We start from the raw sequence: 27,198 nt of genomic DNA, 5'->3' as shown, positions 1-27,198 counted from the left end.
GTAGGCATCCACAACAACAGAAGGACCCATGCAGCCCACATAGGGGGCACCTCTAGAGCATATAGCTCTGGTGACCAAAGGGAGTTGCACCACTGGCATGGATAGGACAACTCCTACAAAAGGCCACTTCTTCAGGTCAGGAAACATAACCAACCTACCAAATACATAGAAATAAAAACAGCAAATTATAAAGAGAGCTAGCACATATATATGGAATCTAAAAAAAATAAATGTTCTGAAGAACCTAGGGACAGGACAGGAATAAAGATGCAGACAAAGAGAATGGACTTCAGGACATGGGGAGGGAGAAGCTGGGATGAAGTGAGAGAGTGGCATGGACATATATTCACTACCAAATGTAAAATAGACAGCTAGTGGGAAGCAGCCGCATAGCACAGGGAGATCAGCTCAGTGCTTTGTGACCACCTAGAGGGGTGGGATAGGGAGGGTGGGAGGGACATGCAAGAGGGAGGAGATATGGGGATATATGTATACATATAGCTGATTCACTTTGTTATACAGCAGAAACTAACACACAATTGTAAAGCAATTATACTCCAATAAAGATGTTAAAAAAAAAACCAGCAAATTAGGCAAAATGAGGAAACAGAGGAAAGACATTCCAAATGAAGGAACAAGATAGACCCCAGAAGAACTAAATGAAGTGGAGATAGCCAATCTACCCAATAAAGAATTCAAAGTAATGATCATAATGATGATCAAAGAAATTGAGAGAAGATTGGATGAACAGAATGAAAAGTAAGAAGCTTTTAACAAAGAGTTAGAAAATATAAAGAAGAACCAAACAGAGATGAAGAATTCAATAACTGAAATGAAAAATACACTAGAAGGAATCAGTAGAGTAAGTGATAAAGAGGAAAAAATCAGCAAACTGGAAGACAGAGTAGTGGAAATCACTAAAGCTGAACAAAAGAAAAAGAAAAAACAATAAAAAGAAATAAGTACAGTTTAAGAGACCTCTGGGACAACATCAAGTGGGCTAACATTCACATTATAAGGATCTCAAAAGGAGAAGAGAGAGAGAAAGGGGCAGAGAACATATGTGAAGACATAATAGCTGAAAACTTTCCTAACCTGGGAAAGAAAAGAGACAGCCTGGTCCAGGAAGTACAAAGAGTACAAAACTCAAAAAATAAGAAACAAGAAAATTGTGAAAGGAAAAATCTCATTGGTTAAGGCATATATACAGTAAAGGTAGTAAATGAACCAGGTATAAAGCTAAAGGTTAAAAGAAAATTAGTTAAATCATCTCTATGTGCAATAAGTATTTAAAGGATTCCAAAAACAAAAAGAGGGGTTCCCTGGTGGCGCAGTGGTTGAGAGTCCACCTGCCAATGCAGGCGACGTGGGTTCGTGCCCTGGTCCGGGAAGACCCCACATGCTGCAGAGCAGCTAGGCCCGTGAGCCATGGCCGCTGAGCCTGCACCTCCAGAGCCTGTGCTCCACAACAGGAGAGGCCACAACAGTGAGAGGCCCACGTATTGCCAAAAAAAAAAAAAGATGTAAAATATGACATCAAAAACCATAATTGTTGGGGGAGGGGAGTAATAATGCAGGGTTGTTAAAATGCATTTAAGTTAAGAGATCAGCAGCTTAAAATAATCACACATATAGAGAGACTGATATATATATATACCTCATGGTAACCAGAAACCAAAAACCTACAATAGATGCACTCCCCACCTCCCCAAAAAAGAGAAATGAATCCAAAGATAACAATAAAGATAGTAAAACCTATCACAGGTAAAATCAAATCACAAGGGAAGAGAACAAAAGAGAAGAAAGGAACAAAAAAGAACTATAAAAACAATTAACAAAATGACAATTAGTACATACCTAACAATAAGTATTAAAAATGTAAATAGACTAAATGCTCCAATTGAAAGACATAGTGTTGCTGAATGGATACACACACCTAAAAACAGACCCCTATATATGCTGCCTACAAGAGACTTACTTCATATCTAGAGACACATACAGGCTGAAAATGAGGGAATGGAGAAAGTTATTCCATACAAATGGAAATCAAAAGAAAGCCAGAATAGCAATACTTATATTAGACAAAAGAGACTTTAAAACAAAGACTGTAACAAGAGGCAAAGAGGGCCATTTCATAATGATCAAGGGCTCAATTCAGGAAGAAGATATAAAAATTATATATATATATATATACATACACAAATATATATGTATGTATGTGTGTGTATATATATATATATATAACATAGGAGCACCTAAATACATAAAGGAAATATTTACAGACATAAAGGGAGAAATCAACATGGCACAATAATACTAGGGGACTTCAACACCTCAATCACACCAATGGAGACATCTTCCAGACAGAAAATCAATAAGGGCTTTAAATGACACATTAAATCAGAAGGAGTTAATAGATATATATAGACTATCCCATCAAAAAGCAGCAGAATACACATTCTTTTCAAGTACTCATGGAACATTTCCCAGGATAAGTCATATGATAGGGCACAAAACAAGTCTCAGTAAATTTAAGAAAATTGAAATCATATCAAGCATCTTTTCTGACCACAATGCTGTGAGACTAGAAATCCAATACGAGAAAAAAACTGCAAAAACCACAAGAATGTGGAGGTTAAACAAATGCTACTAAATAACCAATGGTTCACTAAATAAATCAAAGAAGAAATTTAAAAATACCTAGAGACAAATGAAAATGAAAACACAACAATCTGAAATCTATGGGATACAACAAAAACAGTGCTAAGAGGGAGTTTTATACAAGCTTACCTCAGAAAACAAGAAAAATCTCAAATAAACAACCTAAACTTACACCTAAAGGAACGAGAAAAAGAAGAACAAACAAAACCCAAAGTTAATAGAAAGAAAAAAATCATAAATATCAGAGCAGAAATCAATAATACATTAAAAGTATCACAAACCACGATCAAATGGGACTTATCCCAGGGATGCAAGAATGGTTCAATATCTGTAAGTCAATCAATGTGATATACCACATTAACAAACTGAAGAATAAAAATCATATGATCATCTCAATAGATGCAGAAAAACTTTGACAAGTTCAACATCCATTTATGATAAAAAAGAAACCTCTCAACAAAGAGGGAACATACCTCAACACAATAAAGGCCATATGTGACAACAACACAATAAAGGCCATATGTGACAAGCCCATAGCTAAGTAGCATCATACTCAATGGTGAAAAATTGAAAGCATTTCTAGTAATATCAGGATGAAGACAAGGATGCCCACTCTCACCAATTTTATTCACTTTTATTTACATAGATTTGGAAGTCCTAGTCACAACAACCAGTTGAAAAAAGAAATAAAAGTAATCCAGGGCTTCCCTGGTGGCACAGTGGTTGGGAGTCTGCCTGCCGATGCAGGGGACGCGGGTTCGTGCCCCGGTCTGGGAGGATCCCACATGCCGCGGAGCGGCTGGGCCCATGAGCCGTGGCCGCTGAGCCTGCGCGTCCGGAGCCTGTGCTCCGCAACAGGAAGGGCTGCAGCAGTGAGAGGCCCGCGTACCGCAAAAAAAAAGAAAAAAAAAAAAGTAATCCAAATTGGAAACGAAGAAGTAAAACAGTCACTGTTTGTAAATGCCAAGATACTATACACAGAAAATCCTAAAGATGCTACCAAAAAACTACTAGAACTCATCAATGAACTTGGCAAAAGTTGCAGGATATAAAATTAATACAGTAAGTTGCAAACTTTCAAAGATGCGAATGTGCCCAGAGTAAGGGCGAAGAGAGAGAAGAGGAAGAAAAAGTAACTGAAGAACCAAAGAGATTCATGATGCAGGAAATGGCAAGGGGATTTTCTTTCTTTGAGGAGGCACTGTTAGTTTTTGAGACACAGGACCAAAATGTAGAACAGTACATGAAGTTTGCAGCAGCCATTCAGAACGGAATCCAGTGCTACTGTGTCATCTATGATGAGAAAAAAAAAAAATCTACTACAAAGACATCACTGGATTGTTTTTTCAAGAGGGTAGATAGAATTGAATCTAGCAAGGAACCAGAAGCTGTGCCGTCAACCACACCCATGAGTGTAACTGCAGCTCGCCCTCCATCTCCTATTGCTGACGATTTTCAGCTCTACCATCTCCCACCTCCCCTCCCTCCTCCAGTCAGTAACTCTTCTTGCCTGTTCACTTGATGCCAGCTCCTGTATGCCAGCTGTTGTACTGTACTACTGTACTTTTCAAGGTACTGTACTATAAGATTAAAAACGTTTTCTTTATTTTTGTGTTTGTTTTTTATGCATTATTTGTTTGAAAAGTATTATAAACCTATTACAGTACAGTACTGTACTGTACAGCTGATTGTGTTAGTTGGGTACCTAAGCTAACTTTGTTGGACTTACGAACAAATTGGACTTACGAATGTGCTCTCAGAATGGAACCCATTCATATGTAGGGAACTTACCGTATACAGAAATCTGTTGCATTTCTATACACTAACCAAGAATCTATCAGAAAGAAAAATTAAGAAAACAATCCCATTTACAATTGCAACAAAAAGAATAAAATTCCTAAGGATAAGTCCAACTGAGGGAGTAAAAGGCCTGTACTTGGAAAATTATAAGGCACTGATAAAAGAAACTGAAGACAACAAAACAAATGGAAAGATAAACCGTCCTCAAGGATTAGAAGAATAAATATTGTTAAAATGACCATACTGCCCAAGGCAATCTCCAAATTCAATGCACTCCCTATCAAAATACCAACGGTATTTCTCATAGAACTAGTAAAAATAATTCTAAAATTTGTATGGAAACATGAAAGACCCTAAACAGCCAAAACAATCCTGAGATAAAAGAACAAAGCTGGAGTATCATGCTCTCTGGTTTCAAACTATACTACAAAGCTACAGTAATCAAAACAGTATGATACTGGCTCAAAAACAGACACATAGATCAATGGAACACAAGAGAAAACCCAGAAATAAACCCACATTTATATGGGCAATTAGTCTCATCAAAGGAGGCAAGAATATACAATGGAAAAAGACAGCCTCTTCAATAAATGGTGTTGAGAAAACTGGACAGCTACACACAAAAGAATCAAACTAGACCACTCTCTCACACCAAGCACAAAAATAAATTTAAAATGAATTGAAGACTTATATGTAAGACCTGAAACCATCAAACTTCTAGAAGAAAACATAAGCAGCACACTCTTTGACATGGGTCTTAGTAATTTTGAGGGGCGGGGTGTATGTCTCCTCAGGCAAGGGAAACAAAAGTAAAAATAAACAAATGGGACTACATCAAACTAAAAAGCTTTTACACAGGGAAGGAATCTATCAACAAAATGAAAGGCTACTACTTAATGGGAGAAGATACATACAATAAGGGTATAATATCCAAAATATACTGGAATTCATAGAATTCAACATCAAAAAAGCAAACAACCTAATTAAAAAGTGGGCAGAGGATCTGAATAAACATTTTTCCAAGGAAGACATACAGATGGCCAACAGACACATGAAAAGATGCTCAGCATCAGTAATCATCAGAGAAATGCAAGTCAAAACCACAATGAGAAACCGCCTCACATCTGTCAGAATGGCTATTATCAAAAAGATAATAAATTGATGAGGATGTGGAGACAAGGGAACACTTATGTACTGTTGGTGGGAATGTAAATTGGTACAGCCACTATGGAAAACAGTATGGAGATTCCTCAAAAATTAAAAATAGAACTACCGTATGACCCACAAATTCCACTCCTAGGTATTTATCTGAAGAAAAAAAAAGCAATGATTCAAAAAAATATATGCACCCCTAAGTTCATTGCAGCATTACTTACAATAGCCAAGATATAGAAGCAACCTAAGTGTCCATCAATAGATTAATGGATAAAGAAGATATGTATATATATATATATATATATATATATATATATATATATATATATATATATATATATATATATATGAAACATATGAAAGAATGAAATCTTGCCATTTTCAACAACATGGATGGACCTAGTGGGTATTATGCTAAGTGAAATAATTCAGGCAGAGAAAGACAAATACTGATTTCACTTAAATGTGGAATCTAAAAAAGAAAACAGTGAACAAACATAACAAAACAGAAGCAGTTATAGATACAGAGAACAAACAAACAGGTAGTTACCAGAGGGGACAGGTGTGTGGGGAAAGAAATAGGTGAGGGAGATTAAGAGGTATAAACTTCCAGGTGCAAAATAAATGAGTCAAGGGTATGAAATGTACAGTGTGGGGAATAGAGTCAATAACAATGTAATATCTTTGTATGGTGACAGACGATTTATCGTGGTGATCATTTTGAAATGTATAGAAATATGGAATTACTATGTTGTGTAACAGGAACTAACACAGTGTTGTAGGTCAATTATACTCCAAAAACAAATTCATAGAAAAAGAGATCAGTTTTGTGGTTACCAGAGTCGGGCATGAGGGGAAGGGCAACTGGATGAAGGCAGTCAAAAGGTAGAAATTTCCAGTTATAAGATAATAAGTACTAGTGATGTAATGTATAACATGATAAATATAATTAACACTGCTGTGTGTTATATATGAAAGCTGTTAGTATGGTAAATCCTAAGAGTTCTCATCACAAGGAAAATTTTTTTCTATTTCTTTAATTTTGTATCTATATGAGATGATGAATGTTCACTAAACACTGTGATAATCATTTCATGATGTATGTAAGACAAATCATTATGCTGTACACCTTAAACTTGTCCAGTGCTGTATGTCAATTATATCTCAATAAAACGGGGGGGAAAAAGGAAAACAGAAAAAATTTTAAAATAAAATAAAAATAACAAAACATCCCTTAAATTTCAAAGTGTGTCTTCTTTTTGTTCATTTCTACAACAGGTTGTTACTATTACTATATCTAACCTGTTTCCATTTCTCAGGTTTGGGAGGAGGTTAATGCTCAGATGGTGTTTGCTCCAGCTCGCCATTACTGACACCTGTGCAGCCTTTGCTCCCACCTTCCTCATTTACTGCTCCCTACGCTTCTTGGCTGGGTTTTCTACCATGAGCATCCTGACAAATATTTCTGTGCTTAGTAAGTCAATACTTTGGGTCTTTGACATTTTCCAAGCCTTAACTTTGACTTTGAAACTCTAACTTTGTTTGAAGTCAAAATCCTGTTTGTGTTTTCTTTCAGTTGTAGAATGGACAGGGCCCCAATTCCAAGTCATGGGAATGACCATGTCAATCTGTGCTGCTTGCATGGGACAGATCGCCCTAGGAGGAATAGCTTTTGCCATTCGAGACTGGCACACCCTTCAGCTGGTGTTTTCTGTACCATTATTTGTCTTCTTTCTTTCCTCAAGGTATAAGCTTTCTTACATCCTTTGTCTTAGAGGATCCTAGATGCAAGGTACCTGAAATTAGGATGCAAGAATTCTGGGTGGTCTTAGTCAACACTTGAGCACATGCTCTACTAATCTGTGCCCTATGTACAATTAAAGAAGCAGAACGGGTAGGGCTGCCAGATAATACCCAGGGCATTCAGTTAAACTTGAATTTTAGATAAACCAACAAACTTTTTGTACAGTACGCCAAATATTGTACGGAGCATAGTTACACTAAAAATTACCCATACACCAAGAATTACCCATATTCACTGTTCATCTGAATTCAAATTTAACTAAACACAGTGGGTTTTCTTGTTGTTTGGGGTTTTATTTATTTATTTATTTATTTATTTTTGGCCGCCTTGGGTCTTCTTGCTGCGCGCGGGCTCTCTCCAGTTGTGGCAAGTGGGGGCTACCTCTCGCTGCGGTGCGCGGGCCTCTCATCACAGTGGCCCCTGTTGTTGCAGAGCACGGGTTCCAAGGAGCACGGGCTTCAGTAGTTGTGGCACACAGGCTCAGCAGCTGTGGCTCGCGGGCTCTAGAGCGCAGGCTCAGTAGCTGTGGCGCACGGGCTTAGTTGCTCCGCGGCATGTGGAATCCTCCCGGACCAGGGTTCGGACGTGTGTCCCCTGCATTGGCAGGCGGATTCCCAACCACTGCGCCACCAGGGAAGCCCAAACACAGTGTTTTATTTGCTAAAACTGATAATATCCCCCTGAATAATGGGGGGAGGGCACTATGACTCCAACTCTATATTCCTGGCAGTCAGTGAAGGTGTACTGCATGGAGAGGTCATCTTCACAGCTTCCTAGTTATAGTACAAAAGAACCTAAGTTTATATTTCCTGGTATAACAAAACAAGAGATAGGTATTAGATGGGAGGGGAGAGGCATTTCAGGAAAAAGCCTCTGTGAAAAAAAAATTGGGCAAATGAGAGTTGATGGCACCTCTGTCCTCTTCTTTGATCAGGTGGCTGGCAGAGTCTGCTCGGTGGTTGATGATCACCAACAAACCCGAGGAGGGCTTAAAGGAACTCAGAAAAGCTGCTCACAAGAATGGAAGGAAGAATGCTGGAGACGCTCTAACCATGGAGGTGAACAGGAGAGGGAGTTGGTTATGGAATATAGGAAACACATGACCTGACATATACACTAGTCGGCGTCCATAAAGTGAATAAAGGGTGGGAACACTGGTGTGATTTGGGATCTTCTTACCTCATTGCCCTGGTCTTCAATAGCTGTCAACAGGGTTTGAGTGAACATTAGGATGCTCATGCCGAAAGGACTGGATGGAGATATTTTACTCAACAGAGGCAGATAGCGCATATATGTGGAAGCTAGGAAAAATGGTACAGTATTTATGATTGTAAAGGTTGTTATTGTTCTCACTTTGTGTTAGAGAAAGTAACCGAAACTAATCCATTTCTTTCCAATTAACACTTCAATGTTTTTTTTTTTCAGGATAGTAAGGCAAGTTGAAGGGCAGCTTAGTGACCATGCAGAACAGAGCATAAGGAGGCTTATTTGTCAAGTCAATCATATATGCTTCCATTCATGGTATATTTACTGAAAGGGCATTCTGTTCTATATAGGAAATATGGTAATAACCACAATAGTCCAAACCCCTGTTTCGTGGAGTTTACATTGTACTTATTACAAGTTCCAAGAACATGACTGAGTGGAAATGCTTCAGAGAGATCTTTCTCTTTTTTTATTTTCCTCCCCAGGTATGGAAGGCAGACGCTACTGTGTGTCATAAAGTAGACCATTCATCATGTCATGAATGCATAAATTATTTATTGAAAAATTATCATGTAGTAGGCACGGTGCTTGCTCATGAATAGCTGTATGAGTCAGAATTCCATTTTTCACAGCGTTTTAATATTAAAAAGAGAAATTTTAACATATATTTTAAAATAACTTTTATTGTGGTCAAAATGCAGAGAATGAAATCTACAATTTTTAACTGTACAATACAGTATTGTTAACTATAAGTACAATGAGCTCTAGGACTTCTTCATCTTGCATGACTAAAACTCTGTACCCATTAAACAACAATTTCTCAATTCCCTTGTCCCCAGTCCCTGATGACCACCATTCTACTTATTGTTCTATTATTTTAATATTTTAGATACCTCCTATAAGTGGAATCCTGCAGTATTTGTCCTTCTATGAGAACTATTTATCCTTTTGTGACTGACTTACTTCACTTAGCAAAATTTTCTGGATTCATCTATGATATAGCATATGGCAGGATTTCCCCATCTTTATGGTTGAATAATATCCTATGGTATGAACATACTACATTTTCTTTATCCATTCATCCGTTGATGGGCACTTAGGTTGTTTCCATATGTGAATAGTGTGGCAATGAATATGAGTATGAAAATATCTCTTCAATATCCTGTGTACAATTCTCTTGGCTATATAACCATAATCGATATTGCCAGATCATATGGTATTTCTGCTGTTAACTTTTTTGTTTGCAACGATAAGAGAATGAAAAGAATGCCAATAGAGACAAGGAGAAATCATCTGCCCTCATTTAACAGGAAAAAGAGAGTGCTAGGAGCTAGACAGCCAAAGAGAAGCAATAAAACATTTCTGCAAATAAGTTCAATTACATGTGTCATAGATTTTTAAAAAAACACTTTACTGAGGTATGATTAACATACAAAGAGCTGTACATATTTAATGTACACAACTTGATGTATTTGCAGATGAGTATACATCTAAATATCATCACCACAGTTTACACAATAAACATATCCATTACCTCCTAAAACTCTCTCTGCCCTTTATTCATTATTTTTTTGTGATAACACTCAACATAAGATCTACCCTCACAGCAACTTTTAAGTATACGGTACAGTATTATAACCCTAGACACTAGACTGTAAAGTAGATCCCTAGGATTGATTTATCTTGCACAACTGAAACTTTGTACTCTATGACAAATATTTCCCCATTTCTCACATCCCCCAGCACCTGGCAAACACCATTCTACTCTCTGCTTCTTCGAGTTTGACTCTTTCAGATTCCTCGTATAAGTGGTATCATGTAGTATTTGTTCTTTTGCACATGGATTATTTTACTCAGCATAATGACCTCTAGGTTAATTATGCTGTGGAAAAGGGTGGAATTTCCTTTTTATTGCTGAATAATATGCCATTTTACATATATATATGTATACACACACACATATATATATATTTTCTATTCATCCATGGATGGACATTTAGGTTGTTTCCATATCTTAGCTATTGTGAATAATGATCCAGTGGACATGTGAGTGCAGCTATCTCTTCAAGATCTTGATTTTAATTCCTTTGGATATATACCCAGAAGAGGGATTACAGGATAATATACTAGTTCTATTTTTAATTTTTTGAGGAAACTCCATACTGTCTTCATAGTGGCTACACCATTTCACATTCCTAACAGCAGTGTACAAGGGTACCCTTTTCTCCACATCTTCACCAACACTAATTACTTTTTTTTATAATTGCCATCCTAACTGGTGTGAAGTGATAACTCGTAATTTTGATTTGCCTTTCCCTAACAACTAGTGGTGTTAAGCACTTTTTCATGTACCTCTTGGCCACTTGTATGCTGTCTTTGCAGAAATGTGTATTCAGTTCGTATGCCAATTTTTAAATTAAGTTATTTGGCTTTTTTACTATTGAGTTGTACGAGTTTCCTATGTATTTTGGATATTAACCCTCGATAAGACATATGGCTTGCAAATATTTTCTCCCATTCTGTAGGTGCTTTTTCATTTCGTCAGTTATTTCCTAGCTGTGTAGAAGCTTTTCAGTTTGATGTATTTAGTACGATTTGTCTATTTCTGCTCATGGCCTGTGCTTTTGGTGTCACATCCAAAAAATTATTGCTAAGACCAATATCAACAAACTTTTCTCCTATGTTTTCTTTAGGAATTTTACAGTTTAGATCTTACATTTTAGTCTGTAATCCATTTGTGTTGATTTTGTGTATAGTGTAAGTTTCCAGTTTCATTCCTTTGCATGTGGATATCCAGTTTTCCCAGCACCATTTATTGACAATATCCTGTCCCCATTGTGAATTCTTGGCACAGCTGTCAGAAATCAATTGTCTGTATGTGCATGAGTTTATGGCTGGGCTCTCTATTCTGTTCCATTGGTCTATATGTCTGTTTTTTTTGCCAGTATCACACTCTTGGTTACTGTGGCTTCGTAATATATTTTGAAATCAGAATATGTGATGCTTCCAGCTTTGTTTCTGTTCAAAAATGCTTTGACTGTGGGGACCGTCTATGTTTCCATATGAATTTTAGGATTGTTTTTTCTATTTCTGTAAAGAATGCCATTGGGATTTTGACAGGGATTTATTGAATCTGCATATTGCTCTGCGTTGTATGGACATCTTAACAGTATTAATTTATTTGTTTAATCCATGAACATGATGTCTCTCAATTTTCTAGTATCTGCCTTAATTTCTTTCTTCAGGGATTATAGTTTTCAGTATACAAGTCTTTCACCTCCTTGGTTAAGTTTATCCCTAAATACTTTATTATTTTGATGCTACTGCAAACAGGATTGTTTTCTTAATTTTATTTTTAGAGAGTTTGTGGCTGGTGTATAGAAATATAACTGATTTTATATGTTAATTTTGTATCCTGTAACTTTACTGAATTCATTTATTAGTTCTAACAATTTTTTGGATATGTATTAGGGTTTTCTACAAATTAGATCACGTTGCGTTCAAACAGACAATTTTACTTCTTCCTTTCTGATTTGAATGCCTTTTATTATTTTTTTTCTTACCGAATTGCTCTGGCCAGGACTTCCAGTCCTACATTGAAGTGTGATCCTTGTCTTGTTCCAGATCTTAAGGGAAAAGCTTTCAGTTTTTCACCATAGAGTATGATGTTAGCTGTGGGCTTTACATGCATGGCCTTTCATGTAAGTTCCTTCAATACCTAATTTGTTGAGAATTTTTACCATAGAAGTGCATTGAATTTTGTCAAATGTGTTTTCTGCATTTATTGAGGTAATCACACGATCTTTAGCCTTCATTCTGTTAATTTGGTGTATCGCATTGATTTGCTTATACTGAACTATCCTTACATCCCAGGAATAAAGCCCACTGGGTAATGGTGCACGATCCTTTCAATATGCTGTTGAATTTGGTTTGCTAATATCTTGATGATTTTTTCAACTATGTTCTTCTGGAATATTGGCCTGCATTTTTCTTTTCTTTTCTTTTCTTATGGTATCTTTGTCTCACTTTGGTATCAGGATCATATTGGTCTGACAAAATGAGTTTAGAACTGTCCCTGTCTTCTATTTTTTGGAAGAGTTTGAGAGGATTGGTATTAATTAATTAATATCTAACTAATTAATCTTCAAATGTTTGGTAGAATTCACCTATGGTGTTAGGTTTTTGTTTCTGGAATTTTTTAAATTACTGCCACATACTCTTTATTAGTTATTGGCCTATTGAGGCTTTCTGTTTCTTCTTGATTCAATCTTTGTGGGTTATATGTCATATCTTTGTGTTGCAGTGATCCTTTTATCATTATAAATTACCTTCTTTGTCTCTTGTGACAGTATTTGATTAAAGTCTATTTTATGTATACAAGTTGACTATCCCTGCTCTGTTTTGGTTATTATTTGCATGGAATGTCTTTTTTTATCTGTTCACTTTATGTCTACTGTGTTTTTAAATCTAAAGTGACTGTCTTACAGATAGCATAAAATTGGATCTTTTTTTTAAAATTCATTCAGGCACCCTATATCTTCTGATGGATGAGTTAATCCATTTACATTTAAAGTAATTATTGATAGGTAAGTACTTACAATTGATAAACTGTTTCCTCTCTGTTTTATTGTTCTTTTTTCCTCTCTTCTATTGCTATCTTCCCTTGTGATTTGATTTTTTATAGTGATGTACAATACTTTGATTCTTTTCTGTTTTTATTTTGTATATCTACTGTAGGTTTTCTCTTTGTTGTTTCCATGAGACTTGCATAAAACTTCTTATAGTTATAACAGTCTATTTTAAGCTGATAACAACTTAAATTCTATTATGAGCAAAAACTATACTTTTACTTTCCCTAAACACGTTTGATGTTATTAATGCCAGAATTCACTTCTCTCAAATCATGTATCTATTAATAATTTTTGTGGTTCTAGTTATTCTTAACAGTTTTGTCTTTTAACTTTTATACTAGTGTTAAAGAAATTTACATGCCACCATTACGGTATTAGATTATTCTGTATTTGTCTTATATTTACTTTAACCATAGAGATTTTTACTTTCATATGCTTTCGTGTTGCTGTTTAGTATCTTTTTCATTTCAACTTCCTTTAGCCCTTCCTGTAACGCACGTCTCTTAGTGACAAATTCCCTCAGTTTTTCTCTGGGAAAGTTTTTATCTTCCTCATTTTTAAAGGACATTTTTGCTGGGTGCTCCATTCTTGGTTGGCAGGTTTTTCTCTCAGTACTTTGAATATATTATTCCACTCTTTCCTTTCCTACAGAATTTCTGCTGAGAAATCCACTGATGGTCTTATAGGAGTTTTGTTGAGTGTGGTGAGTCACTTTTCTCTTGCTGCTTTCAAAATTCTCTCTTTATATTTCACTTTTGAGTATTTAGTTATAATATGTTTCCATGTAGACCTCTTTAGGGTCTACCTACTGGGAGTCCTTTGTGCTTCATGAATCTGAATATCCACCACTCTCCCCAGAGAAGGGAAGTTTTCATCCATCATTTCTTTAAATGAGTTTTCTGGTCCTTTCTCTCTCTCTTCTCCTTATGTGATTCCTATTATGTGTATATTGATTTTTTTTTATATTGTGCCATAAGTTCCTTAGGCTGTCTTCACTCTTTTCCATTCTGTTTTCTTTCTGTTCTTCTGACTATGTAATTTCAAATGGCTTGTCTTTGAGTTCATAGGTCCTTTATTTTGTTTGATCAGATATGCTGTTGAAGCTCTTAATTGAATTTTTTAGTTCATTTATTATATGCTTCAGCTCCAGAATTTCTGTTTGGTTCTTTTTTATGGTTTCTGCCTCTTTGTTGAACTCCTTATATTCTTTATGTGTTGTTTTCCTTGTTTCATTTTGTTGTCTTTCTGGGTTCTCTTGCAGCTCACTAGCTTCTTTATGATTATTGTCAAATATTTGTAGGCAGTCTGTAGATCTACACCTCTTAAGAACTGGTTACCAGTGCTTTATTTTGTTCTTTTGGTGATGTCATGTTTTCCTGATTCTTTGTGATCCTTGCAGCCTTGTATTGGTGTTTGTGCATATGAAGAAGCAGTTATTTCTTCCAGTCTTTACAGTCTGGCTTTGGCAGGGAAGCTCTTCACCAGTCCCTGGAAATTCTGGGCAGGCCACTTGGCAGAGACTACAGGTGGGCCAGTTAGCAGGGTTCAATAGTGGTCCTACTGCCTCGGTCCACATACAGCTGTGCCTTCAGCCAGGGTCTGCAGGTGGGAGGGCCCACTGCTAGCGTCCATGGAGAGGCAGAACTTGTTCTGGGGTCTGTGGACAGGCCTGGTGCCATTGTCTGTGGACAGGCTAGATGCCAGAGTCCACAGGTCCTGTTGTTGGTAGTTTCATTTCAGGGTCCCTGGATGGACCTGCTGCTGGTCATGGGCCAAAGGCAGGTCTGGTGATGGGATCCACAGGCAGACATGTTGGCGTGGTGCCTGGGGTTATTACACAGATGCAGTGGCCCTGAGAGGCGCTGAGATGATAAAGTGCCATTGGCATAGTCCTTTTTTTTTTTTTTTTTGGTAAATATTTATTTATTTTTGGCTGTGTTGGGTCTTCATTTCTGTGGGAGGGCTTTCTCTAGTTGCGGCAAGCGGGGGCCACTCTTCATTGTGGTGCACGGGCCTCTCACTATCGCGGCCTCTCTTGTTGCAGAGCACAGGCTCCAGAGGCGCAGGCTCAGTAGTTGTGGCTCACGGGCCCAGTTGCTCCGCGGCATGTGGGATCCTCCCAGACCAGGGCTCGAACCCGTGTCCCCTGCATTGGCAGGTGGATTCTCAACCACTGCGCCACCAGGGAAGCCCCAGTATAGTCCTTTTTTTAAAGAAATTTTGAAATTTAGGTGGAGCTCTATGGCACTCTGAGACTGTGTCAATATATACCTGACTTATAGGAAATTATTTTGTGCCAACTAACATCTTGGAAGTATCTTTAGTTCCAAGCCCGCACCTAGTATTTTGTCTACCAGGTTGGCCCAATCCAAAGAATTAAAGCTTAAATCTTACAGGAAAATTATTTACCAGGTAAATAACAAAAATAAGTGTTACGATCTGGAAGAAAGAAAGGAACAATGCATTATCAGGGTAAATGGCAAATGACAACCACCTCAGTGGCAAGAAGAAGAAAGACAACATTGTACAAGGGGAACAAATGAAATTCGGTTTAGGAACTGGATTCTATGCATGAATGAGTACCCAAGATCGCCTTAATTCCATTTTTTTTAATTTTGTAAAGATTATTCAGAAATTTGTGGTCTTAGTCATGTTTAACCTCCATCTGACAGATTGCCAAACACATTCACTCCAGACAATCCTTCTTACTTAAAGCTGTTCCCCTTCATATCAATAACAATCCATTGATTAATCCAGTTTGGGCTGTCTTGGAGTCCAGTAAATGCTAAACGTTTCCTCTGCCTAAATCACACCCAACTGAGGGATAATGTGCTCAGAAAGATGACAATAAAAACTGATGTTTTTCACTACAGTGAAAACTGAAATAGAGGAAGTGTCTAAATTTCAAGCAACAATAAGTTTGCTAACACTTCAGCCCATAACTGAACTTATTCACAAGTGCCAGGTTTTTCCACAGATGCAGAGCTTGCATTGCTAAATATAAGGTGTGACCCAGGCAGCAAATCTGAATGAATTTTCATTCTAAAGGCATTCTGGGTCACTGAAGCATATCCATTGCATTTTCCTAATTTACCAGTCAAATACCTCAGTCCTCCAAGGGGCAGTGAGGGTAGGTATAAAGTGGTCTGTAGTATTATTCTTTCAAAGTCTTTCTTCTTGGAAACATGAAGATTATGAAGAAAGTGCCCCTACCCTAAGCCACCAGTGTTTCTCAGGCAACTTCTTTTTGGTCAGTTCTTATTTCAGTCATCCTTTGGCAGATTCATTTTTCCATCTTTTCCTTCTTTATCTTTTAATAAATTGTCCTCCTCCCCTGCTCATTTCATTCTACTGGTTCTGGTATTTCAATGCAATTGTGGTCTTATCTACCTTCCTTCCTGCTCTAAACTCTGTACACTCCAAATTCTGATACTCTCCTCTCACCTCTGCTCTGTCCAATTTCCTCCTCCTATTCCTGTGTGACATCTACCGTCTTTTTCAGTCTCCTTTTCTATTGTCCTAATTGTTTCAGACCCAGTAGAAACACAAGAACTCATGCTCCACAGTAGCCCAGCCTGAAATACACTTCAGGCTGTATAAGAAATACACTTTCTTAAAGGATCCCAAGGCGCACTGTCCAATGAAACCATTAAAAAGTATTCACTTGAAACTCGATTCTCACAAACTCAATGATGGCACACTTATGTGATGGTAAGTGACATGGCAACTATGAGAGACCAACACAAACTTCTCCCCTGAATCCTCCGCAGGTTTCTCTTACATCCATAAAACTTCAGAGTTTTCCCAACTATTCTACATTAAGAGATGTTTCTTTCTAAATATCATAAATTGTAATTTTGAAGAAATAAATGTCCATTTTCTCCATTTCTGATCTCATTGACAAACATCTTCTCAAAGCTCTCCCAATCCATGTTTTATACCTATATTGGTTCTTGAATTTCAAGTCTTTCAGCTTCTAAATGCATTCCACCTTCAGCCAGTTTCTTCCACCCTCCCTGTCTTCCCTCTTTCTTTTTGTCTTCCTCTTTCCCTTCCAAATTTATTTCAGGACTACTTGATGACAGATCCTGTGACAGTCGCAGAGGGGAAAAGTCTACACTTTCTATCTTCAGAAAGATCACACTCAACAAGTAAAATGGGCTTGATAAAGTCTCTTTGAATTAAAGCAAGGGTGGAATGTGACTGTCAAGGAGGGACATAAAATCTGAACTGCAGATATGTGGGCAATGAATGCATCTTGGAAGTAGCTATATATGACATGGATCTTACAGGTTAAGGTAGAACTATCCAGGTTTAAACCAGGCAGAGAGATGATTAAATTTGCAGTTGAGAGCAGTCCAAATGACTTACAGAGGGGTCAAACCAGGGTGTGCTGGTAAATGTTTAACACTTAACATTACAAGAGGAAGAGAAGCATAGATCTCAGATTTGTGGCAATTATCACTTTCCGTGGTGCGACTATCACCACCTCAGTGAGTTTCATGCCACCAACAAGACGGCAACTGCTTTACAAACCATCTAAAAATTGAACAAAGGGCTTTTGTGAATTTGTACACACTGATTCCAGAACGCCACTGGGCAAGGGTTCAGACGAGGGCTGTTTCATGCTTTTTACCCCAGGATAGTGTTATGAGTGGTACAAAGCATTTTTTAAGCAAGAAAATAGTGAAGATCAGAGAGAAAAGTACCTTTTAAAAAGTGAAGATACAGCAGGTTCCCATTTGAATACGGGCCTCTTTTCCCCTGAATAAGGATTTTACCAGGTAGGAGGAGCTCCTTGAGCTCCTGTAAGTGATCTGGCATCGCCCCCCAAATACATCTGCCAACACTATTCACGTCTCTGCTTGCTCACCAAAAATGAACGGCCAGTGTAAAATAACCACACCATATCCCAAACTTTAACTTTGATATTGGATGTAATTTAAGGCTAGTCTTGCAGGCGTTGCATCCCTCATCTGGCCCAAGTTTAAAGTATTATTTGAGCACATTCTTACATTATCGTCCATGACAATGGCCTGTGGTCATGGGATTCTGGTGTTAGATGCGATCCTGACTCCTCTCTTCTAAAAGTGTTAAGTCCAAGATTTCACTATTTGGGCTTGTTCTTTAAATGAAAGGACATTCTTGCATGTGTAGGTCCTCAGTTAGGGTGGCCTTTCATTTCTCTGAATTCCTCATGGAATTATTCCAATGGACTTCATGGTACGTTTTCATTTGTAGAGGTGGGATAAGAATGAAGACTATATTGTTTGAATAACTAATAAGTAAGTATCTGAGGTATGCTGGATATAATTCCTTATGCATATTTTTAGCCTCATGTATGGACCAGGAAATCCTTGTGAGGGAAATGCCATTATTTTTCTCCACCTCTTCTGCTCCTACTCTGATTCTTCTACCTATTCTTCTTTTTAATGACAAGTAAATTGAGTTTTAGAAATATTTAATTACCTTCCTCAAGGTATATACCTAGCATGTTGCAGGGCTATTAAGTAACTCCAGATTATAACCAACTCTGGGTTTAAATCATTCTATACCAAGAGCTCTCCTAATTTCATCCTCAGTTTTAATTCTAGGCATCTCATTCACGGAGGCACAACATGCCAGGATTTCCCCCAAAGTGACTGAGAAAAGAACCAAAATAAAGATTCTCAGGAAATGTTCTTTTTCCTGAGATAAACAGTTTCTCTGCACAGGACAGCCAGCTGATAACCAAGCTTAGTTCTCAGGTCTTTCATGCCCATCTGGCACACATGGAGCTTTGGAACAAAATCCAAGCAACTCTGCATTTGATTCCCTTTCTAATCTGAGTATCTAAGGTACACTCCCTTTCTGATGCCCTGTAGTCCTCTCGAATCTTGTGTTTGAATATTTTTGTTGCTACATCATTTCCTTCAGTCCCCTTTAACTCTGTAATTCTCTACTCATACCACTTTTACTCCTGTCATTACATCCTCAGTGGCTATATTTTCCAGTAGACGGACAGGGACATCATCTATCTTGTCATCTGTTGAGGGCCTCACAGTGCCTCCCGTTGTGTGACAACTGAACAGTCTGTTGTTATTGTTGTTGAAGGTCGTGAGATCCATCCTGCAGGAAGAGCTGGAGGCCGCACAGACCAAACCTTCTGTGTTTGACTTGTTCCGCACACCCAACCTGCGTAAGAACGTCTGTCTCCTGTCCTTTGTGAGGTGGGCTTCTCAGAGTGCATGAGGGACGCTAAAATAGTGGAGACATGAATCTATCCCATATCAAAGGATACAACATGTTGTGGGAACAGATTTGAGATAAAATACAGAGGAAGCCATAATGATAATTGCTGTGTTTAGAGTAGTCAAAGGGTTATGAAAAATACTGACCCAGAGCTATTTATACAACGGCGAGTTTTGTTTATCATATCACCCTACCAATCTCATCACTGGAAACCGAGACTGAGAACTTCAGTCATGGTACAGACACTGGCTTTAACTTTCTTCACTTGTTTGTTTCCATTTTAATGGAGGTAAAATTACAAGCAGTAAAGTGCACAAAAATATACAGCTCAATGAATATTTCCATATGCAACCATCACCCAGATGAAGATATAGAAAAAAGCTCTAAAACTCTAGAAGGCTCCATCATGCATCCTCCGCAAAAAACACTCCAAACCCTCCCCCAAAACTTAACAATAATTAGGAGCTCCAATTTTAGAATTTTAAACTCATCACCTTGCGAGGAATTATTCCATAAAATATACCATGTTTTTATACCTTAAAACCAACCATTGGCTGCCTGGCTAATATTTATTATCATCATTTGTAAGACAAAGGCTCTACACCTTATGATAAGTGTCTTTCATTTTTGTTCACCACAGATTTGCAAACTTCATGTCCTTTTTTGGCCTGATTCTCCACCTCCAGGACATAGGGAGCAATGTTTTCCTGTTCCAGGTTCTTTTCGGTGCAGTCAACCTCCCAGCCAATTATGTTGCATTTTTGGCACTGAATCACCTGGGCCGTCAAGTAAGCCAGACGCTCTTCATGTTTCTCCTTGGAGTCTCCATTCTGGCCGTCACATTTGTGCCTCAAGGTGAGAAGAGAGCACAGGTTGAAATAAGAAAATGTCTTACCTCAGAGATTTGAAGACAGGATCTGAAGGCAGAAGGAAGTGAAGACTAGGGTTCTAAGGATTTTCCAAAACCAATCTGAGGATTTAGGATAGATTCTGTCATCAAGTGGCTGAGAAATAGGCAAAGGTCAGTAAAAGTCAGTTCAGACATGTGGTTGTCTTCATCATATCAGAGATGTGTTTGGTAATTTGTGCCATTTATTGCTGACAGTTTCCCTGGGAGAGCAATTGATCACTTTCTCTTTGGCCAATCACACTTGTAACTGTAAATGACAGTACTATGTCACTATATATAATTATATCTCATGTGAGGACACAACTGTCACTTCCTTGATCTGGTCTCTTTCTTATTACTACAGTTTCAGTGAAACTTTACTCCCTGATTCTATGTATCCACTCTTGTGTCTGGAATTAGGTCGCCATAACTGCAACCCTGGTCCCAGGGTGTCATCTTGACTCTAAGGTATTTTTAATCCTTTGTCTTCAAGCATAGAAGGTACAGAGAGTAGGAAAAAGGCGTTAAGCTGTTAACAGCCTCTATTAAAATCAATTTTACTAAATTAAATGACCATATGTAATTCACGGGGGAACCCAGGTGGTCACCATGCTTCAGCTAGCTCCCAGCGCAGTGATGCACTTGACAGGATCCCATCTTGAATATCAGCATCAACGCAAATTTGCTGCCTTACAACAGAGCTCACTCCCACGTTGTCACGCTTTCTTGATTTTTTGTTTGTTTTGCGGTACGCGGGCCTCTCACTGCTGTGGCCTCTCCCGTTGCGGAGCACAGGCTCAGCGGCCATGGCTCACGGGCTCAGCCGCTCCGCGGCATGTGGGATCTTCCCGGACCGGGGCACGAACCCGTGTCCCCTGCATCGGCAGGCGGACTCTCAACCACTGCGCCACCAGGGAAGCCCGAGCCCCATTCTTCTATTACTCTCTACTGCATTACTAGCCCCATGTCAACATTGTGTAAACACCCAGGTTTTGAACTCCTGGAGGATATCGGTGAGCCTTACATCCATCAGTAATTGCTCATGTCATAGTCCTATGTTATACATGAAAGGCAGAAGAGACACTGGACAGAGTAAATGAAAGCAAACTCTCGCTGGGTTTTTGTTCCCCTCTCCATCTTTGGCAAATTTCTGAAATCTCTGATATGTAGGAAGAGTTGATGCCATAACTCAGGTTTTTAATTTCTTGTTTAAGTTGTAATATTGCTCAGCTATTAGGCTGTGCACGTTCTCTGCCCCTGTGCTTTCTCTACCAGGTATTTAACACATGCAAGTGTCTCCAACTGTCTCTTTTTTCCTTTTAAATATTTATTTATTTACTTAATTATTTGGCTGCACCGCGTCTTAGTTGCAGCACGCGGGACCTTCATTGCCATGTGCAGGATCTTCAGTTGCGGCATGTGGGATCTAGTTCCCTGACCAGGGGTCGAACCCAGGACCCCTGCCTTGGGATCGTGGAATCTTAGCCACTGGACCACCAGGGATGTCCCCCAACTGTGTCTTTTTCATTTATAATTTGGTGGATGGTGATTTCTTCAGCTCAGATTTCCTGAGTCTCACTTGTCTTCTTCTCCAGAAATACAGACCTTGCGTGTGGCTTTGTCAACTTTGGGAATAGCAGTTTCTTCTATGGCTCTCATGTGTTCTTTTGCCCATGGAAATGAACTAGTCCCCACCATTGTCAGGTACACAATCTCATGGAAGCTCTATCAGGGTCAAAACAGACCTTTCCCAGCTAATCAAGACTTATAGTGGAAAGAAAACTAATCTGATTCATTATCAAAAGCATTGATTATAATAGTATTAATAATAACAAAAATTATAGCCAAAATTTTTGTTAAAATCTCACTTTTGTCAGGCATGAGTTAAGCCCTTTAATGTATCATCTCCCATAATCTGCTGAACCGTTAAAGGGTAGGTGCTGTTGGTAAGAGTATTTTTTCAATAATGAAAACATATCTTAATGCACTTGTGCACTTGAAAAATTTGTGAGCAAATAAGAGCATATTTTAAACGTTAAGAGTAGGTCATCAGCCTTCATGTGTCTAAATATTGCTGAGGTGTCTCCCATAATCAAAGCAAAATAATAAATCACAAATTACTTGTATGGATTTATACCAGATTATTTTTGTATTGTTGTTTGCACTCCAAGGGTAACAGCCTCAGGATTCATGGGAATTGCTTCTAATATTGGGGCAGCCCTGGCTCCCCTCTTGATGATCCTAACAGTATATTCTCCCCACCTACCCTGGATCATCTATGGAGTCTGCTCCATCCTCGCTGGCCTTGTTGTTCCACTCCTTCCTGAAACCAGGAATAAGCCTCTGCCTGACTCCATCCAGGATGTGGAAAAGCAGTGAGTAAACCGCTGGCTCTCCCTTCGGGTTGCTGTGTGATACAGGTTCGCGCTAGGAGGGCAAGGCACCATGCAGGGTCATTGTCCCCAGGAGAAGGCTTACACCTAGACTACCCCAGGTGGTCAGTGCGTTTGGTATAGCTACAGCCTCATCCCTCCTCACAGTGACCTCAGACTCCCCCGAGCCTCCCTAGATCACACAGACCAACACCAGTAGGCACCAGTAGGTTTAGTGATGAAGAAGCCAAAATTAATGCCCTAGTGTGACATACATACCCTTGAAAGTGTTTCACAAACATGCACAGATCCAGACACCAGATTCTCATCCCTCAGATCCTGGCAGCCCTCAGCCCAGTGAGGGCAGTAACCTCCCTGAGATTGCTGGTGTCTGTAGGTCTGTGACCTGCCCTGGTCGCTGAAGATCTGAGGGAGATCAGGGAGAGGACAAGATCCCCTTCCACAGATGACAATATATCTCAGGGGAAGGAGTCCTACTGTGCTGCCCGTAAGATTCAGACCATCTGGTTTTCACTGGGAATGAAAGTGTTAAGAAAAGAGAGGAAAAGGGTGGTAGTTATTGGTATTTTTAAGTGATCAAGAATTTGAAAGGGTTTAAAAACTTTAATATACTTCCCTTGCCTCTTCCAAAGACCCCGTTAGCCAATACCATGGTGTCCAAGGGTGAGCGCTGAAACTATCAAAGCTGCCTCTCCAGGTTCTGCCCCGAGAGCTTGGCTTTTTTCTTCACAAAATTTACTCAAATTCTCAGGGCAGGTGTCATGGTTTTTATCAAAACTCGTGGACCAAGAATCAGCTTGCTCTAAAGAATGCAGGACATAGATGTTTTTCCATGTTTTTAAAATTTTGTTCGTTTGTTGTTTTCATTGTATTTGTTCTAGGAGAAAAGGCTCAAGAAAAGCAAAGCAGGAAGATACTTCCATGAAAGTGACCCAGTTTTAAAGGATTCCAGGAACTAACTGCTAATCAAAGAGCAAGATAAACAAGAAAAATTAGGATCATTCCCAGATATTGGCAAAATTTGGAAAACAAATAAATAAAAAGATATAAAGGAAAAATGGACCCCATTTACAATTGCAGTTCTAAATAACTATATATAAAATGCCTATGACTAATCATAAGAAGAAGTTTGAGGAAAGTCATAATACTTTTAAAGGGACCATAATAAAATATGTGTATAATTGTAGCACCCTAGCATGTTTCTGGAAAGAAAGATAGAATAGTATTTAAAACATTGATTCTGCTCTAATTAATGACAGAGTAATTGATGTAATAATTACTTAGGGGACAATTTGAAAAAGTTCCAAATATATCTACAAATTAATTATAGACAGGATCCAGAAAAATGAAGTTTATGGAGGGAAAGTGGTGCAAGTATTTGGGGCCGCATACGCTGAAATGAAATGCAGATGTATTTACAAATCAAAAGAAGTCCAGAATGAGACGGTGGTGTGGAGAACACTTAAAATTTGATAATTTGGGCATCATAAATCACTGGTAGAAAAAATGATTATGTAATAAATATCATTAACTAACTTTAGAAATAAATGACTAATAATTTGATTTCATTCTCTAAACCAAAAAAATATATATTCCATATGGTTAAAATGACAAATGGAACAATTAAGCCATGTTATTCAATAGAAAACATGGATACAAAGTCTTGGGATTAAGAAAATGTTCTGATAAGTAAAGCAAATGCCAACGATTTAAATATAGGTAGGTTTGACTAAATACTCATTTAAAACCTCTGTTGGACAAAACTCGAAAAACTTATGGGAGAAGTCTAGAAAAAATATTCACCAAAATGATAAAAGCTGTTAACTTTTAGTGGTGTACCTTTTTTTTTTTTTTTTTTTTGTGGTACGCGGGCCTCTCACTGTTGTGGCCTCTCCCGTTGCGTAGCACAGGCTCCGGACGCGCAGGCTCAGCGGCCATGGCTCACGGGCCCAGCCGCTCCGCGGCATGTGGGATCTTCCCGGACCGGGGCACGAACCCGCGTCCCCTGCATCGGCAGGCGGACTCTCAACCACTACGCCACCAGGGAAGCCAGTGGTGTACCTTTATGAGATTTTACTTGCTTCTTTGTAAGTTTCTGTACTCTAAGTTTTAAAAGGATAATGCAACATTCTAAAATATTACAAGATACTATCAAAAATAAACTGCAAAAGACAAATTAACAATTTTCAAAATTATTATATATTAATATGTAGGATTCTAATAAATATTCATGAAAAGAATACATAATTCAATATTAGATGGTCAAAAGCAAGAGCATATAATTTTCAAAAGAAAAAAATCCTATGACTAATACATTTATGAAAAACTACAAAACGACTGAAATTTGAAGACATACAAGCTAAGTAAAATACCAACTTTTCTGAGGAATGTAAATGGAAACTTGTTAATTGATGGTGGAGTTATAAAATAACATATACCATACAACTGCACAAAACAGAATGGTGTCATTATAAAGAGCTTTAAAAATCTTTCATTGAGTCAGCAACCATTTATTCAGCATGTAATAGTTACCAAGCAGTATGATAGGAGCCTTGGATACAAAGAGGAAATGAAAAAAAAATGTCTAAAAACAGATGTAGCAGATATTAGTCTCTGTGTACTGGCGTGGCATCGCATTTTTATTTTCTATGGGCAAAGAAAACTTATTTTAAAGTCCTCATTCCCTCCAGGCTGGTAGAAAATTGCCAATCAGTTACTTTGGGAAATTATTTCCACAAGACTTCCACACCAGAGCTATCCAGATTCCAGGAGTATATACGGTTACAAGGAGGAGCTGCACTGGTTATCAGTTACCTGTTCAAAGAGGTTACTACTGGACCAGTGGACACTCAAGTGCAGCAATTCTGCCATTCACACCACAATGAAATGTTGGAATCTGGGGCTTCTCATCTGACAGCTCAACTCCTTTTACAGCCACAATGGAAGGGGTCTTCTGTTTCCATAGAGTGTTGCCAGGGCTCAGGACTGGGTTCCTGCTCCCCCAGAACCTACAAGCACTCCTCCATCCTCAGACTTCCTAGACACTCAACTTCTTTCTCTTATTAGCTCTTCCACACAAACCTTCTAGTTACCCCATGGGCTTTAGTTTTTGAAACACAATCAAGTCAATCAGTCTTACAGTCTTCTTTTTTTTAAATTTCAGTTCTTTTTAAAATAAATTATTTTTTTTATTTATTTATTTTTGGCTGCGTTGGGTCTTCATTGCTGTGCAAGGGCTTTCTCTAGTTGCAGCGAGTGGGGGCTCCTCTTCGTTTGGTGCACACGCTTCTTATTGCGGTGGCTTCTCTTGTTGCGGAGCTCAGGCTCTAGGTGCCCAGGCTTCAGCAGTTGTGGCTCAGGGGGTTAGTTGTTCCACGGTATGTGGGATCTTCCCGGACCAGGGCTTGAACCTGTGTCCCCTGCATTGGCAGGTGGATTCTTAACCACTGCACCACCAGGGAAGCCCCAGTCTTATGTCTTCTTTTGCCTTTTTCCTGCCAAATGACTTCCAAGAGATCGAGAAGCACAGAAATTACCACTTGCAGAACGTGGGAAAGAGAGAAAGGGAATGCCAAGGAATTATCAATAATGAATGTCATTGGTTTATCTGGTCTTCTTCCTAATGAAATGTTCGATATCCCATCAGGAGAAAGACTAGACAGCATCTATTGTGCATCACCCCAAAGGCTAGCTTAGCTGCCAGTCCATAAAATCTGATGTTTCATGGCAGATAAAGTCCCACAGGTCCTCATGGGTCTTTGACATTACACCAGCAGCTGTGGCCCAGCAGATGCTCTGTGATAGAGAGAGTAGAGTGAGGTATATTTTGGTGGAGAAGTATAGTAAGCACAAGTATAGAAAATTGTGGTGAGAGGGTTGGGGAATTTTCCTTTCAGTCTGACACAGAGTTGCAGGGTCATTCTTCAGAAACGTCCAATCTGTCATTGTTCTGCAACAGGATTATCAGTGAAAGTGTTTCGTTTACTCTGTATTTTGTAGTATTTCTTAAAAGGATTTTTATAAAAGGAAAAACTGAATTCAGATAACTAATGACATTTCAAATCAAGTGAGGAAGTGCTATATGGCAAATCTTGCCTCCTAATTGTAGTATCAGAGCTTCTTCCTGGACATAGACACAGACTACCCACTAACAGAGGCCTTGTCAACCACACCCTTTTGAACCATGAGGCTGTATATAATTTTTGACAATCGTTATAGAAAATCTGATTCTATTAATTATTCGGAAATAGTATCATGGAATCTATCACGGTTCCTAAAGAAGGACAGTACATAAAGCAAGTGCAGCTATTTTTAGGGCAGCAGGCGATTTATGTAATGACGTGGCACGGAAATCCCTGCTGAAGGAGGCTCCCGTCGGTGCCCTCTCCAAGTTATTACGCTTTATTATTCTCCAAGCTACTAGGACAT

The 27,198-nt window shown here is 38.5% G+C and overlaps 1 protein-coding gene across 1 annotated transcript in view; it reads left to right on the top strand.

Annotated features, from left to right (window-relative positions):
* SLC22A9 (solute carrier family 22 member 9) overlaps positions 1-24,807 on the top strand; it is a 34,287-nt gene extending 9,480 nt beyond the window's left edge. Inside the window, exons 3-10 of the mRNA XM_067748657.1 lie at positions 6,936-7,090; positions 7,193-7,361; positions 8,355-8,478; positions 19,351-19,466; positions 20,129-20,343; positions 21,973-22,081; positions 22,549-22,752; positions 23,652-24,807. Coding sequence (XP_067604758.1) covers positions 6,936-7,090; positions 7,193-7,361; positions 8,355-8,478; positions 19,351-19,466; positions 20,129-20,343; positions 21,973-22,081; positions 22,549-22,752; positions 23,652-23,712 — 1,153 coding nt within the window. The 3' untranslated portion in view covers positions 23,713-24,807. The remainder of the gene's footprint in view (positions 1-6,935; positions 7,091-7,192; positions 7,362-8,354; positions 8,479-19,350; positions 19,467-20,128; positions 20,344-21,972; positions 22,082-22,548; positions 22,753-23,651) is intronic.
* The last annotated feature ends 2,391 nt before the right edge of the window (positions 24,808-27,198 follow it).

The sequence above is a fragment of the Pseudorca crassidens genome, chromosome 9 (assembly GCF_039906515.1).
Source record: "Pseudorca crassidens isolate mPseCra1 chromosome 9, mPseCra1.hap1, whole genome shotgun sequence".
Lineage (NCBI taxonomy): Eukaryota > Metazoa > Chordata > Mammalia > Artiodactyla > Delphinidae > Pseudorca > Pseudorca crassidens.
Note: the sequence above shows the minus strand (reverse complement) of the source record. Positions and strands in the feature narration are given on the sequence as shown.